This window comes from Rhinichthys klamathensis, unplaced genomic scaffold (genome assembly GCF_029890125.1).
Source record: "Rhinichthys klamathensis goyatoka isolate OS25496 unplaced genomic scaffold, OSU_Roscu_1.1 h1tg000423l_1, whole genome shotgun sequence".
NCBI classification, from domain to species: Eukaryota; Metazoa; Chordata; class Actinopteri; order Cypriniformes; family Leuciscidae; genus Rhinichthys; species Rhinichthys klamathensis.
The window spans coordinates 372,966-390,560 of NW_026606921.1; the positions used below are offsets into that span (position 1 = coordinate 372,966).

Here is a 17,595-nt window from a genome sequence, read left to right on the forward strand (position 1 = left end):
GAACATCCATCAGTTGAGCTTCAGAAGAACTTAACTGAGGTGCTGCAAACAATTACAAACTGGGTTAAAACTAATACATTAATTTTAAACACAGAAAAAACGAAATATATAATTTTTAGCAACAAAAATAATATCACTAAGATTGCTGACTTTATTTATTGAGGGGACTCCAGTGGAACAAGTAACAAACTGTCTTAAGTTGCTGGGTGTGACACTTGACATATGCTGTCTTGGTATAAATAGATTATATGGTACAGGAGAGACAGAAACCAAACAGAAAGAGAACATGGAAACAATGAGAACAGATAATATACTTCAAAATAAAAGTCCATACAACACAAAAGACTAGAGAAACCGGGATCGTGACAATGTGTTCAATGTTAAATGTATATTTGGTTAACCTGGATGGGTTCTTGAATATCACCGAACAGTTCAGGTCACTTCTTGTTCCAGAGCTTTCCAACTTGTACACAGTCTCATACCAGAGATCTTTCTGATCACTTTTTGTCTTAACAGCAATGATTTTAAACTTCTCATACCACGATAAGTTGACTTGCATTTATTTTGTTTCAGTCAACTGTATTGCATCTGTTAACAAAAAGTGAAGTGAATACCATTACTCACTGATTACCAATGACCATGATTATCATTACGAACAGCTATATTAAAATTGCTTTATACCCTAGTTCTTGAACTCCTTTGACTACAGACATGATCTTGGATTCTTTTGAGAGGTAACACTTCACTCCTCAAGCCTCAATTTTGTAATGTTGGCCAGGCAGAATGTCTGTTATGGTTTATTGCACTGCACTGTTCAGGTCTTTTCCCTATCAAGTGTCAGATAACAGATAAGAAACAAATTAACCTAAACGAACACCCTTATATCATACAGCTTTTAAACCAGAATCTTTTCATTTGCATTTTCATTGCCTTTAATCTTCTTGTTACACTTCTGTCTGAAGGAATATCATTAATTCCAGTAATGAGAAATTGTACTGCCTCATGTGGATATGGCTCATTTCTTATCTCACACACACACAGAATGTCTGTGTCACAGAATGCACACACATACATACATAGCCTACATCCAATATAAAAAGCCAACTTTCCCATGTCTCACTTTGAAGATCGCTGTTGTCGTCTGGCTATGAGCAAATATTTGTATAACACTGTCATCTGTGAACATCACAGGTTAAATTTTGACATGATTTTGCTGTTTGGCTGAAAATAACAGATTGTGGCGAGGTTCTATTGCAGTGACAGGTTTAATATTTGTGAGATGCTGTTGCTTTTGTCAATGTCTTTCATCATCTGTTCTTCACTAGATACTCATCTGAGGGATTTGACTGAATCAAGATGCAGCTGATCATTAAAGCTCTTCTTCTATTTTTCGGTCCTCTAGGACAGGTAAGCTTGTGTTCTAGTATGAATATTACAGACATTAATACTGATGATGTGATCATTATGGTTTCTGTTGCTGCAGGATCACAGAGATGCTGTTGAAGAACAGATATTTCCATTAGATATGGCACTGGATTCTGTTGATGATCAATATAAGGGCTGTAGAGGGAAAATGGCAAATCTGGTGAAGACAGAACTTCTAAAGAGGGAACTTGATAACAAAGAATTTTGTAATACTTGGCACGACGGTGAAAAAAATGCCAAGAATCCAGAGGATAATTTGGAACAGATTCATTCAGTTGCCATTTATGTGTACACTAACAACAATTTGAATGTATATTGTGATTTTAATAATGCTGTCCGTAGTGAGAAACAAAAATACAAAGACAAGACATTCAAATGGTTTTCACTTCACTTTTTGTTAACAGAAGCAATACAGATTATAAAGAAAACAGAAGATTCCTGCTTTATAACTTATCACGGCACTACAGTTGAATTTGCTCAGGATGTTCTGAACACAGAGTTTCGTTTCGGCTCATTTACATCCTCCTCTCTTGATCGTAAGGTAGCAAATGGTTTTGGAGATAAATCTTGTTTTGAAATCTACACTTGTGAAGGTGCTGATGTGATCAAATACTCCAAATATCCTGACCAGAAAGATGTGCTTATTCCCCCATATGAGAAGTTTAAAGTAATTGATGTCAAGACAAGAAAAGAGGATAAGGAACTCTGGTGTGACACCGTGTACACGTTGGAAACAACTGGAAAAATAAGTTACCTGAACTGTGGTGTTGATGCAAAACTGGACAGGGCCAAACTTTAAATCTTCATTCATTGTGTCTCCTCAAATCAAAAATCACTTCCATTATAATTATAACATCCAATGGTTTAGTTTATCGCAATCATTTTAGGCAATCATTCTTCTACTTTATCTTTTGATCTAGTTTAACAATTTTCACTTTTTCACTTGTAACTCTGTAAGTTGTGTAAGGGCAAATTGAATAGGCAAAAGATTGTTTTCTAATTACATGAATAAATGATATGAAAGCAACCACACTTGATTCTGTACGTAATTCTTGTAATTAAAATGTCACACTTTTTCATGTTATATATCGGCTTTTCATAGTTATCAGTCAAATTAATTTTTACTTTGTTTATATAGTTTTTCTTTTTTACTCAACAAACATAAGGGTACAAAAAAAATAAAAATCAAGTGCAAATACAAATACAAAAATAAGATGGTTCTTAATAATCACCCTTTATTAAATGTATGAACACAGAAACTTAATGTCACGTGTCCCATTCCATGACTAGTAAAATAATCGCAATTTGTTCTCTGTAAAATTGCGTAATCCGCAGGGTGATGGACACGGAGATGGGTAAAAAGGTTGGTGGCTACACATTCTGCAGCGCTGCGTCGCGTCTCGAGGTATCGCACACCGGACGCGCACTTACTCAGTTTATGGCCAGCAGTATTCTTATGTTTAAGGAGATTATGAAATTAAGATAAGATCTGTACTAAGTTATGATTGTACTGTACAATTAAATACAATAGTTGCTTAGTCTGTGATCTGAAAACTTTACCTCAGAGCATCCATTAACTGAACGAATTGAGAATATCACCTGAAAATCCGATAACATCAGCAATTTTCATTCAAGCAGCTGATTTCTGTAAATTAATGTAAAACTAAATGTACATTGCAGCACAGGGTGAAGTCATTTACGATGATTTGAGACAAATATAATGTAAATTTAATATAAAACTATGTAAATGGCGCTCTGTGTTGCGGCAGGATTTTGAACAAGAGCCGTTGCTGGGCGCCGCAGACACACGCCGAATGGCACAACCAGTGTGTGTACACTCGAAGAGAAAATGTGTTCGAATTTTAAAAACGTGGCGCTGTGCTTCTCGTCCGGTGTGCGACCCCCTTTAAAGTGCTGTTTTCTTTTGAGCCGAAGAACTCCCATACAGGCGAACTTACTTTTTTCCGGGTGTGGACAGATTGTTTCACTCTCTCGCTCAGACGAAATTCTTCTCAGAGTAGCTGCGCGGCCCGGGCTGCGTCTTCTTGTTTGATAGGTGTCAGCGGGTGCAATACAGCCACCTGAGAGCTCAACCATGTACTCGCGCTGAAGTATTTACGTGACATGTTATCATAACAGTCCTATTAATTTTAAACATTGTGGTTATCGCCAAAACCGGTATATTGCCACACTCTAAATTAACACGATGTCGATATTTCATGCTTTGAATATCACGATTATCGTCAACACCGGTATATTGCGACACCCCTAGCGCGGGTATATAACGAGCAGCTGCTGCAATTTGCAATTTTCAGCTTTTTGCTTCAGAGCCAAGCACTTCGAATGCTGACTACACAGAGTGAATCTGCAAGTCTCTTCTGGATCTCTCCACTTTGGTGCGGGCATGGCAGCACAGCAGCGCGAGCGGTCTTCTCTTCTCTCTTCTCTTTTTTGTTTTTTTTTGTTTTAAAAACTGAGCAAAAACAAAAAAGGCTGTTTTCACAGCTGGTAAGGTGCGCGGTGAGAGCGCTCAACAGCCGTTATCACGGCTGGTAAGACCAGCGAGAGAGAACAACGCACAGACAGGTGCACATTCCTGTCTGTGTTCGCGGTGACCGTTCCCCCGCGTGCCTCAGCACCAAGTAGAGCAGTCTCTAAAAGAGCTTACACAGACAGTTCACGTCTTTTTCAAGTTGACGTTCTATCTGTGTTTCTGGATGTGGTCGTTACCTGGGGTCACGGGATGGTCACAATCGCTGCCTCGTGTGTCTGGGCCTCGAACACGCTGAGGCAGCGTTCATGAATGAGTCATGTACCCATTGTGGGAAGATGACCATCTCGGAGCTGCGGTCGAGACTCTCATTCCTGCAAAGGGGCGGAGTCCCCGTGCATCTGCTTTCGGGCAGTAACACGGGAGACCTGAGGATCACGGTGAATGTGCTTCTTTCGGGGGAACCAACCTCCTAGGAACCCTCATCCCTCTCACGCTTCGCAGCCATTTGAGTTACCAACTGAACGTGCTGGACCATCCTCGAGATGTGTACCAGTCGTTCCCTTTGATGCTTCCCGCGACGACCAGATGTCGATCGCTACATCGGAGGGTGGGTCAGACATCTCCACGGATGACAGCTCTGAGGCGCTACCTCTTCCGGGTGTGTCAGCGGTGTCCGAGTCGGACCCAGAGATGATGGCCATGCTTTACCGGGCCGCCAACAGGATCGGGCTTGAGTGGAACCATCCACCGTGTCCCGAGCCCTCGAGGCTGGATGATTGGTATCTCGGGGTGGTGCGTGCTGGTTCTCAGCAACCCACCTCAGTGCCTTTCTTCCCGGAAGTGCACGAGGAGCTCAGCGGGACGTGGACGGCACCTTTCACAGCCAGAAATCGGCTCGGTGGCTCCTCCTCCCTTACCACCCTTGATGGCGGGGCAGCTAAGGGATACACACGTGTCCCTCCAGTGGAGCAGGCCACTGCTATGCAGCTGTGCCCTAACTCCACTTGGCGCGGTGAACTGTGTCTTCCTTCCTGGGCCTGTAGGTTCTCGTCTGACCTATTCGATGAGGCTTACAAGGCCTGTGGGGAAGCTGCCTCTGCCATGCACACCATAGCATTGCTGCAGGTCCATCAGGCCAAGGCACCGCCCGCGGCTCTTCAGTCTGCTCGTCCTCCTGCTTCTGCCCCTGCTCCCGCGCCACAGCAGCCTCCACCTAAACGGCGCCGTGGAGCCAGTCGCAGGCAGGCCGCCCCGCCTGTCCAGGCCGCAATTTTTTTTTTTGCAGGGCGGTAGGGGAAGACTCATTAATATTCATTGGGGAACTCATCCCTGATTGGTCTGATGACCTACCCCTGACCGCGCCCCTAAACCTACCCGTCACTGGGGGTCTGATGACCTACCCCTAACCCCGCCCCTAAACCTACCCGTCACTGGGGTTAAGACCAATCAGGGATGAGTTCCCCAATGAATATTAATGAGTCTTCCCCTACCGCCCTGCAAAAAAAAAAATCGCGTCTAGGCCCCCGCCAAGAAAGGCGGCAAAGCCAGAGTTAAGTGGCCCCAGGACGGGCAACCCGGAGATGGATGGAACTGCTCCCCAGGAGACGGTGACCTCACCGCTCCCTTCCCCGGAAGAGGGCCGGGGGAAAAATGTTTCTGTTCCGCCCAAATTCACCCAAATTCTCAACAATAGCAGTTTCCATCCAGACCCAGCAGTTTCCTTCATCTCTGGGTCTGAAGAGGGCCCGGAGAGTAGTGGGAGGAGAGGATCTTCACCACTCTCATCCGGCTCTTCTGTCGTCAGCGGGCAGCAGTGTGCAGTCCGAGAACGCCACCGAGCCGCCTCCTACACCTCCTTCCCTGTGGTACCAGGTAAGTGTTACACAGCACACCCAGACACCGCTACGGGCCGCCTCCCAGAGAGAGCCTCCCGAGCCGTGTCCCTGTGTTCCACCTCGCTGCCCCACTCCGGGTACGCCTACGGTCCCTTTGGTCCCGCTTGTGCGGTCTCTGAGAGCCTGGTTAGTACTCCCCAGTCCGTCTCGCTGGCTCATTCGAACCATCAGGCTCGGCTATGCGATTCAGTTCACCCGGCGTCCCCCCAAGTTTCGGGCCATCCACTCCACTACAGTGAGAGTAGCCGATGCCCATGTCTTGCGTACGGAGATCACAGTCCTACTGGCGAAGGACGAGATAGAGCCGATCCCTCCAGCCAATATGAGGTCAGGGCACTACAGTCCCTACTTCATTGTACCCAAGAAAGGTGGTGGGTTACGACCAATCTTGGACCTGCAAGTTTTGAATCTGAGCCTCCACAAGCTACCGTTCAAAATGCTCACGCAGAGACGCATTTTCGAATGCATCCGTCCCCAAGATTGGTTTGCAGCGATCGACCTGAAGGACACGCACTTTCATGTCTCGATTCTTCCTCGACACAGGTCGTTCCTGTGCTTTGCGTTCGAGGGTCGAGCTTATCAGTACAAGGTCCTACCCTTCGGGCTGTGCCTATCCCCTCGTGTCTTCATGAAAGTCACGGAGGGGGCCCTTGTTCCCATGAGAGAACAGGGCGTTCGCATCCTCAACTATCTCGACGACTGGCTCATACTACCCACTAAGCAAAATTATGTCCAAAAGACGTCTTTTTAAGGTCTTTGTCACAAAAGTCGGACGTGAAAAGACGTCCACTGCACAGCAAAATCCCCAGTGTTAAATTAACACTCTGAGTGTGGACTCATATAAACACTGAAGAAGTGTTAAAGTTAACACTGAAGCAGTGTTAAGGTTAATGAGATAATTAAGTGAATAAGTGAGGGATGATTGAGCATCATTGAAGACACCTGATGATAACAAGCAGAATCACTGAAGGAGAAAACCGTCATTTTAAGTCACCATTGTGGTGATCAGTGTTTGCTTTTGTTGGGCTCTTGACCCTTTAATCATTAACTTTAGATTTTGTTTGGCTGCTGTACGTGAGTTATAACAGCCAGATGAACATATAGAAAAGGTGATCTGATGGTGTTGGTTGTGTTTTAACATAATCATTATTTCACAATCATTTGACCTGAATTACTGAACTCATAAAGAGCCCAAATTAGGTTTAGTTTTTCAATTATAGCAGCACTATTCTTGCACAGCATAGTGTTTTAAACTTTTACAAAAGTAATCCACAGAAATTTATTTTATACACGTCTCATATATATATATATATATATAAAAAAATCATTTATTTGATACAGTTTTTAGACACAAAGACATCAAGAATCAGCCTGTGAATCTCAACAATGGTGACAATTATTAAAGCATGTTGTTGTGCATTCTGGTTGCCACCAATAAAAACTCATTCATTCAGCTCCAATCATGCATTGCTACATGAATAAATAATGAGCTTATGTTCAGAAGTGATCTGTTTGTCACCATTGCTGAGATTCATATGCTAAATCTTGATGTCTGTGTGTGCCAACCTAAATCATTTTTGACGTTTTTTTTTTTTTTTTGGATCATTTGGTTTCATTGAAAAGGCTAAAAATATGATGCCATACAAGGACAGTGCTGCTATAATTAATAAAGTAAACCTAACTCAGAAATTGGCCTATATATGAGTTCAGTGATTCAGGTCAAATGATTGTGAAATAATGATTATGTTAAAACACAACCAACACCATCAGATCACCTTTTCTATATGTTCATCTGGCTGTTATAACTCACGTACAGCAGCCAAACAAAATCTGAAGTTATTGATTAAAGGGTCAAGAGCCCAACTAAAGCAAATACTGATCACCATAATGGTGACTTAAAATTACGGTTTTCTCCTTCAGTGATTCTGCTTGTTATCATCAGGTGTCTTCAATGATGCTCAATCATCACTCAATTATTCACTTAATTATCTCATTAACTTTAACACTGCTTCAGTGTTAACTTTAACACTGCTTCAGTGTTTATATGAGTCCACACTCAGAGTGTTAATTTAACACTGGGGATTTTGCTGTGTGAGGAGCCAGAATGAAAGTTTTTATGACGCCTTTTTTTGACGTGTTCTGCACGTCCGATATAGACGTTCATGGAGCCTTATTCGTACAAGGTTAAAAACTAGTTCAAATGTGGTCATTGTGGACATATTATTTACATCATTTATGGTCTAATTTAGACATAATTACTTTGACTATTGCTGTCAGATGATCTTAGTGAGAATTAGCAGAGGTTTAGATGTTGATATTAGTTTCATTTGAATGTCACCATTGTGGTGATCAGTGTTTGCTTTAGTTGGGCTCTTGGTCCCCTTTATTTTTACTTTAGCTTTTCTTTGGCTGCTGCAACTGTGTGTTTGTAAAACACAGTTGATGTTGCAAAAAAAGCCAAGAATATGTAAGACCAGGGGGCTGTTCCATAAACCAAGATTAGAGTATAAACCAGGCTTATTTCGGTTAGTCAGGCTTATTTTTGGTAGATTCGGTTTCATAAATCAAACTTAAAAAAGTTCAAACTCAGTTACCCTGGCAACTTATGCTGGGAAACTAGCCTGGTCCAGGGCAGGCTAACTGTCAGGCTAAGCCTCAGTTGTTACACAGATCCTCAACACTGACCGACAAGAACACAATGATATTACCATTGACAGTCTCTAATACCATTATTGGACTTTATAAATACACAGTATACAGAAAATCAACTTAAATAAGGCTACAATATAGACAATATAGACACATATATAAGGCGTTTTAAAGTTGTCCGTTTAGGACATGACATTTTTGTAATAAAGACATTTTAATTAAGGAGTGCCTCGGTTAATAGAGAATTCTTTCTCTACACTGTCTCATATATATATATATATATATATATATATATATATATATATATATATATATATATATATATTATGTACTTTATTATGTCTTTCAATTCAAACACATTTAACACAATTATACAAATGGACAGTTCCTTTAAAGACATCATATTTTCCCCCAATAAATATTCCTTATTTTTCCTTCTACTTTTTTTTTCTTTTGTGATAATACCAACACATACATATAAATAAAACAATAAATAAATATTAATAAAAATATAACATTCACATATATCAAACTCTTATAATGAATGACACATAATTCCTAATAGTTATTCAAGTAATATTATTTAAATATCAAATATTCAATATTAAATAAGTAAATAAATAAAATAACAAATAACTAGAAATAAAAGGGAAGGTTACATAAAAATGTAGTTAATGTAGGCCAATATATATTCCTTTATTTTATGGAATATTCTTTGATTTTAGAGTTGCACATATCTTTTCAAAATGTATACATTTGTTCTTAATTTAATGTTATCATCTCCATAATGTACTTTAGAAACTAAATCTAACCACTCATTTAAAACTGGGGATTCTTGCTTTCTCAAAAAAATTATTGCATTAAAAGCTGTAATTCTGAGCATTCTAAATAAGTATATATCATCTTTATAAAGTAGCATAGGTCCTATACCCAAAACTATATTTTGTATCTTTATATATTTAGTTTCTTAAAAAAAATCTTCCCTGAATTAGGCTACTTCTGTTCAATTTCTTTTTTTTTATTAGAAGTATAAAATATATGAGTGTAATGAAATAGAAGTTCACTGCAACTTATCCAACATCCTAAAGAGAAATTATTATAATTAGAAGATATTTCTAGTGTTATAAAATATCGCATATTAATTTTCCAAGCAAAATGTATATTTTAGTTAGAATTATTGCGCTCCTATTTGGCGCGCATGCGCGCAGCAGCGCTCGTTCAATATGAAGATTAGCAGCAAAATGGATACATTTGCACGACTTTCTAAAATTTACAGATGGAGAATATAACTGTAAAATGTAATTTTTGCACTGAGGGGGGAAAAAAACATGTCACAAACAGCACAAAATATACGCTGTTTGATGGTGGATCGATTTGATCCACGATCGACCTCTAGGGCTGCTTTAGAAACGCGTGCACACGCAATTATCTAGACTAGATAAACCTGGATCAAATTAGTGAGATTGCGTGAACTTCAATTACCTTTTATGGAACCACTTTAGCCCCAACTTATTTGTTAGGCTCATTCAAGTCCGGTTTTGGAGTTTAATCCCCGCTTTTCTAAGCTTCATTTATGGAACAGCCCCCAGGTGTTATCAGCTTCATGTTGATGTTGATGAAATCATCACAAAACAAGCATCTAATGTTGTCAGATACTTTGGCATTTCTAGTCGCCTAACTTGTGGAACTACAATATTGGCACCAATAACATTTATAATATCACTTATTTAGAGGTGGATAAAACTTATGTGTATACAATGTTTAGAGCAAATGTATCATGTTGTCACAAATGGACATCAAGATTTTGCATATAATTCACAACAATGGTGACAATAAAAAAAATCGTCATGCTGCAATGCATGATGGGTAGCTTTCATAGTTCTAAACTCATCATTGATTCCCAAGAATTTTTGTTTTGATTGTCACCGTTGTTGTGATTCATATCCAATATCTTGATGTCTGTGTGTGACTACATGGTGCATTTGCTCAAAACAAACAATATTTTTTTTATTCTATTGGCACCAATATTGCAGTTCCATAAGGTTGGTCGTTATAATATAAAATATATATGTAACTGGTCTTTTCTCTGCGTTGTGTTTTTGTTGACTTAATAACAGGACAGCATTCGGCAGCTTCACAAATCTTTAATGCCTGATATACAAACAAAATGTAATCAGCCTCTTAGTGAGAGTCGCCCTCGTTAACACTCTCACTGCAATCATCAATGCAAAGAGAAATAAATCACAATAAAATGCATATAACAGAAAACGTACCTGATATACAAACAAAATGTAATCAGCCTCTTAGTGAGAGTCGCCCTCGTTAACACTATAAAACAAATGTGATGTACACTTATCACGTGTGCTCTCATTTCACATTTAGGCCCATAAGCAAAAATATCGCTTAATCGTGATGAAATTACAAAAATCGCCACACAGGTAGGTAAAATAATATTATACACATGAATTAGAGTGAAAATATAGACATAAAAGCAACAATTAAAATTAGGATTAAAGATGATTATGGGGAGCCCAAAATAACCTCACCTCTCACTGCAATCATCAATGCAAAGAGGAAGAGGAGGGGACAGAACAGGAAATTATATTGACTCATGACATCACATTAATTAAAGGGGAAGGTACTCATTCCACTTAGGCACTCATATCAGGACATGTAAACGAACAATTTTGTGTGAATTCTTATAAACTATACATACATTCAACAGTACACTTTATGTACCTGTTACACTCACCCCTCAGAATTTACACAAAATTCACCTGAGTACAATAAAAAAAACACTGGTCACTAGAATTACGTGGTCCACACTTAAAAAAAGTGGAAACACAGCATAAAAAGCTACCCAAACGAAAGGGATACAAGTATGAAGAAAGTTGGCCAAACTTCAACACATATTGTAGGCATTACCAAAGTGCCCATTACACTTTGAAAAATCTCAGACCAGGTACTTAAACAGAGCCAATAGGCATTAGAAAATACAAGACTTGACTTCTAGCATTGTCAAAGAGAGTGGGAAGACAGAAGAAAAAAAATAAATCTATACATGAATAACTGGAGATACAGACTCAATACCAAGTAAGGTTTCTAGTTGAACCATTGACTCAATCAACCTACGAACAGGCTTAATTACCCTACCAAGCCTGGTAGTGTAACGATCACTTGTATTTAAATCAGCTACAGGATCTTGCCTAAAGGGTTCACTGGCAGAGACAGGAGTTTGGGGAGAGTCGATGGCGCCAGCCACAGCCACAGTATTATCATCAGTCACCGACACAGCAACTTGTGCATTTGGCTCCTCTTGATTGGACAACTGAGAATGCACCCATGAAGAAGTGCGGACATCACCACAAATAGCAACATTGGAGATGTTCGACGTAGAGCCTGCATGTGAGAGTTCCTCAGCCTCATTCTGCCCATCATCTGCATGCCCAGCAGACTCAATTTCAGCAACGTAAAAGGACTCACCACTGCCTGTCTGCTCGGTTAGACCACCACAGTGTGCTGCATCAGATGTCTGTGAAGGTAAACTACAGTCAAGTGTTTCAGCAACCTCATGATCTGAACTAACCATTTCTGGATCAAGCAGCGGGAGGAAGTTCACTTGAAGAAGAAGATTACGATGCACTATCCTCTCATTACCAGCCCTGTCACTGATCTTATAGACATGTATGGATGGCTTTGAGGCAACAACAGTGTACATGACTGGCTCCCATTTGTCAGCAAGTTTTCTTTTCCCTCTACAACCCTTGTTAGCCACAAGCACTTGGTCACCAACGGCTAGAGGTAGGCCTTTAGCTCTTTTGTTGTACTGGCTGGACTGGTGTTTTTGTTCCACTACAGCATTCTTCTGTGCCAACGCCATGGCAGACTGGAGGTCGCTGACAAGAGATCTGACATACTTGTCATAGTCACAGATTGTCTTATCCTGCAGGACACTACGGAACATGAAGTCAACTGGTAATCTTGGTACCCTACCGAACATCAGGTAAAAAGGGGCGAAACCGGTTGTTTCGTGTGCTGTGCAGTTATACACAAATGTCATGGTCTGTATCAACTGTGGCCACCTCTGCTTAGGCCTAGGTGGGAGAGACCTCAGCATATTTCCTAACGTCCTGTTGAAACGTTCGGTACCACCATTCCCCATTGGGTGGTAAGGGGTAGTTCTCGACTTGTCAACTCCAGCCAGTTCAAGGAGCTCGGCAATCAACTCACTCTCAAAGGTAGCCCCCTGGTCAGAATGGATGCGTTGGGGAAATCCATAGATGCAGAAAAAGCTGTCCCAGAGTTTCTTAGCCACTCTTTTCGCTGTCTGGTCTTGACACGGGAATGCATGCGCCAGCTTTGTGAAGTGATCTGTGACCACTAAAACATCCACAGATTTGTTGTTCCGATCTTCAGCAGACCAGAAGTCGATGCAAACGAGCTCCAGTGGGGCTGTGGTCTTAATACTCTCCAAAGTGGCTCTCACTGCAGGCTCTGGAGTTTTGCTGAGGACACACCTGGAACATTTCTTCACGTAATCCCGCACATCACGCTCCATATCAAGCCAGAAAAACCTCTGACGGGTCAAAGATAGAGTGCGAGACTGCCCTTGATGACCAACCAGGTCGTGAACACCCGAAAGTGCCTCAGATTTCAATGAGTCCGGTAAAACAAGTTGGAACTTCTTGTGCTTGGTGAGCGGGTCTTTAATAGCTCTGTACAGGATTCCATTAAGCAAAGAAAGTTTGTCCCACTGCTTCATAATTCTGAGCACACACTGGTTATCATTGGCACGCTCACGTCTTGATGGTCTGCGCTTCCTGCCGACATAATAAGACACTCTAGCAATGACAGGGTCTTTGTGCTGGTGATCTTGTAAGTCTATCAGTGAAAGAGAATGAAAAACTTCCTCGCCTCCACTGATTAAAGAGTTCAGATGTTCAGCAAATGATGTTGCTCTACATTCAGTTCCTGTTTCCCATTCATCACAGGAGGACAAAATGGAAGACACATCATCAGCGGACATTGATGTATCCAGCCCAGCATCAAGTGATCCTGTCCCTAATGTTTGTGGTTGGCAGGTAAGACGGAACACCTCTTGCACATTTCCATCCTCTACACTGTGTACTTGTCGCAACAGTTCAGAATAAGGCTCGGACAAAAGCCGCTGACTCACTGGCCTGACAAATGGATTCCTACTGAGCGCATCCGCCACCACGTTGAGTTTTCCAGGAACGTATTTGATCTCAAAGCAATATGGAGCAAGTTTCGAGACCCAGCGCTGCTCACATGCATCCAACTTCGGCTTGGTCATAATGTATGTCAGCGGATTATTATCTGTCCAGACAGTAAACTCATGTCCCTTAAGCCAGTGACTGAACTTGTCACACACCGCCCACTTCAGAGCCAATAATTCCAGTCTGTGTGCAGGATATTTTGTTTGGCTGCGGCTCAAAGCTTTGCTAGCAAACGCTATTGGTCTTGCCTTGTCCTCACCAGCAGGGATCTGAGACAGTACTGCACCTATGCCATCCAATGAGGCGTCAGTACAGAGAAGAAAAGGACGCTCAAAATCAGGATGAGCCAGCACCACACTGTCAACAAGGGCCCTTTTCAGCTCTTCAAATGCCACATCACAGTCAGGGGTCCAGTCCTGGGGTGTCAACTCACGAAAAGTGCCTGCTCTCTTGCGACTACCAGCAGCTTTCACTGAGCGTTTCTGGCCAGCCGTTAAGTTGAATAAGGGTCTGGCAATGCGTGAGCAACTTGGAATGAAGGATTGATAGTACAGGACCATACCAAGAAACGATCTGATCTTTTTTTGTGAAGGTGTGGTTTTGTTTTCCTTCATTAAATCCTCCTTCTGAAAAGCAGAGATGACTTTAACTTTCTCCTCATCAACTGAAACACCAGTACCATCTATCACATGGCCCAGGAACTTTACGGTTTTTCTCAGAAAGTGACACTTTTTAGGTGCTAGCTTCAGGTTACTGGTTCTCAATCGAGAAAACACAATCTCCAACCGCTTCAATGCCTCCTCTTCAGAAGGTGCAAAGACCAACAAGTCATCCAGATAACAGAGCAGCGTGGAAAAGTTAAGGTCTCCAAAAATACTGAGCATCATGCGCATGAAAGACGCGGGGCTATTGCAAAGACCTTGAGGAAGACGGTTATACTCATACAAGCCCATTGGTGTTGTGAAGGCTGTGTATCGTCGGTCAGACACATGGAGTGGGATGTTGTAAAATCCTGAAGTTAAGTCCATGGTGCTGAAAAGAGCATTACCACCCAAGGCTGCGAGACAGTCAGCTTGATGGGGCAGAGGGTGGGCGTCTTTAATGGTTTTTGCATTGAGCCAGCGAAAATCAGTGCAGACCCTCAAATTACCGTCTTTTTTCCAGACCATCACTAAGGGTGACGCATACTCACTGACAGACTTGCTGATTATGCTCTTCTCTTCCATTTCTGACAACACTTCTCTCAATTTTTGATAGTGGGCAGGTGGGATGCGGCGATAGGGCAGACGGAATGGACGCTCATCATAAAGATGGATCCTGTGCACAAAATCCTTTGTCTCTCCACAATCCAGCTTATCCTTTGAGAAAACATCATGGTAGGAACCAAGAAGATCCGTCAATTTCCTCTTACACATCTCAGAGACTTCACATCCATCAATGTCAATTTCACTAAGACCAAGATCCTTCAACGACTGTGCCGGATTAACGGATGAGTCAGTAATGTGTGGATTTGAATCAGGAACATCACATTGAGTTCTGCTCAGACCCTGCATGACAGTAAAATCCTCCACGGCTAGACAAGAGGAAACGTCGGCCAGTTTAGCGTTACGGCGAAGCGTCACTGATTCTGGATTAGGGTTAAGGATCTTCATTGGCACCCATCGATTGCCCCACATTGGTGTAACTGCCCGTCCAACTAGGATGTTTCTAGGAGCTGAACGTGCAGTGGTTGGCTCAACAATTACAGTACTTCCTGGGGAAACAGGCACATTAGCTGGCAATTTGCCCCAAACAAGATACTCACGTTTGGGAAGCAGAGTGATTGCCTGACAGAGTTTCACAGTCCCAAGTTTATCAGGCTGTTGAGGCCCAGACCATCGGGAGATGCAGCTCAGAAGCTCGAGGAATTGCTCACACTCAGGATTACTGTTATTGCAGGAAACTAGCTCCCAGTACTTGTCATGCGATTTCATCTTCTGCACAACACATTTGATCACATTACTTCCAATTATAAACTCATCTCTTTGTCCAGGCACCACAAGAGTAGGATCGACAAACTTAAATCCGTAGACTTCAATCTCCAAGTCGTATGAACACTTCGGCTGAATCGTAAGGCCACCACAGCCAACCAGGACCACATTACTCGCAATAGTTTGAGGACGCGGAAGAAGACCATCAGCTTGCAGCTTGGACTCACCCTCTTCACTAAGCGTGCAGGCCATACTACCAGAATCCAGTAACCCCTTTAATGTGCAACGGTCGCAGACTGTCACAGGAGCATAAAACAACTCACTTGCCCCATCAACTCTCTGAGACCCCACATATAACACGGTTTTGTCTTCTGGCAATAGTTTGCAGCTGTTAGCAAAAACATTTTGTACATCTTCTGTGAGGGAGGTTTTACTTAAATTGCCCATGCTACCCCTCTCATCGCATGGGCTCTTCAGTTTAACTGAGCAGTATCTGAGGGAGATGTAGGGCATGCTGCTTTAGGACAGTCACTCTTAAAGTGGCCAGGACTGAAACAGTTACGGCATAGCCTTTGACGTCTACAATGTTCATACGTTGTGTGTTCCTTGGATCTACAGACCCTACATGCAGTGCTAAAGTTGGTTTTGAAACCTGGAGTTTTGCCTGGGTGAACCTGACTGGGTGAAGTTAAAGAGGCAGTGCACAACGACAGGACTCTATCCATCATGCCAACAATGTGCTGAAGGCTGGTGTCTGGAGAGAAAGGAACAGCATACGGATTAAGAGGACTTACAGGAGTCAGTGACTGGGCTGGCATGGAAACTGGCTGCTGAGGAGAACTGGGCATGGAAACAGGCTGTGGAAGAGAACTAGGCACATTATTGGGGCCTGCCATAACAGTGCACTGGTTGCTTGCTGACAAGGACATTGTGTGCTGCTTCCTCGAAGAGACTCTCTTTAGATCCCTCTGATGACTATCCAAGCGCTCCTGGACCTCAGCGGCGCTCCACTTCTCAGCTGGCTTAAACTGAAAAGACATAGAAAGACTCGGGTCCGGGCAATGAGAAATAAACATCATGACTGCTTCAGCAGCGGGATCCTCAACACTCTTATTATGTCTGCGCAAGCACTCATTAGCAACATCTATGGACTTGTTAAGCCGTATCCAGTAATCCATGGGACTTTCATCTGCTCTAGGGACAGTGTTATAGAAGTCAGCCATAGGCATGTTAGAGTAAGACAACTCACTGAAGTTGCGTTTCAGTATGTCAAACACTGCACTTGGGAGTTCACTGGCACTCAGTTCAGGGCGGCTTCGCAGGGACACTTTAACCACATCTCTCGCTTTGCCAGCCAATCTGCTCAATATGAGATCAGAGACATCAGTTTGCGTTCGGCATTTCATCCTGTTCAAATAACTGTACATCATATCTTCCCACTCGTGCACAGTAAATGAATCACTCTTATCTCCCCTGAAGAATGGTGGAGGTGGTGCATCTTGCTGTACTATCACCTTCAGGCTAGATTTATCAACGTCGTCACTTGAGTGCTGAGACTGGCACGGTGGGTTAGACTGTACTGGGCTGGGCTGGCGCGCAAGGTTAAGGCTGGCTGAAATACTCTCTCCTATTTTCTGAGCAAGATCTGAAATGATACCCCCTAACGACTCAGGAGTAACAACACGTTCAATATCAGGGCGTATGATTGGGGTGGAGCTAGCTGCTGGACCTACAGAAAAACCAATCGCTGAATCAGCGGTGTGCACATGGTCAAGTCCTAAATTAGCTAACGCTCTCCCTCTCCCATAACAACGTGTAAATTCAGACACCCCCTCATTTCGACACATTTCAGACCCACGACCCCTGCCCAGTGGAAAAGTGACATTAGATTGTTTCACGGGGCTGAAATCGTCTTTGCTAGAATC

General features: G+C 42.3%; 1 protein-coding gene across 1 annotated transcript; it reads left to right on the top strand.

Moving 5' to 3' along the window:
* The first annotated feature begins 1,350 nt into the window (after positions 1-1,350).
* On the top strand, positions 1,351-2,446 carry LOC130070989 (ecto-ADP-ribosyltransferase 5-like). The gene is made up of 2 exons (XM_056235592.1): positions 1,351-1,407; positions 1,484-2,446. The coding sequence occupies exons 1-2, from the start codon at positions 1,357-1,359 to the stop codon at positions 2,222-2,224; spliced, it is 792 nt and encodes a 263-aa protein (XP_056091567.1). The 5' UTR covers positions 1,351-1,356; the 3' UTR covers positions 2,225-2,446.
* The last annotated feature ends 15,149 nt before the right edge of the window (positions 2,447-17,595 follow it).

Coding starts and splice junctions, on each gene's coding strand:
- LOC130070989 (XM_056235592.1), top strand. CDS start 1,357: ATGCAGCTGATCATTAAAGCTCTTCTTCTATTTTTCGGTCCTCTAGGA. Junction 1,408..1,483: donor TTTTCGGTCCTCTAGGACAG/GTAAGCTTGTGT, acceptor CTGTTGCTGCAG/GATCACAGAGATGCTGTTGA.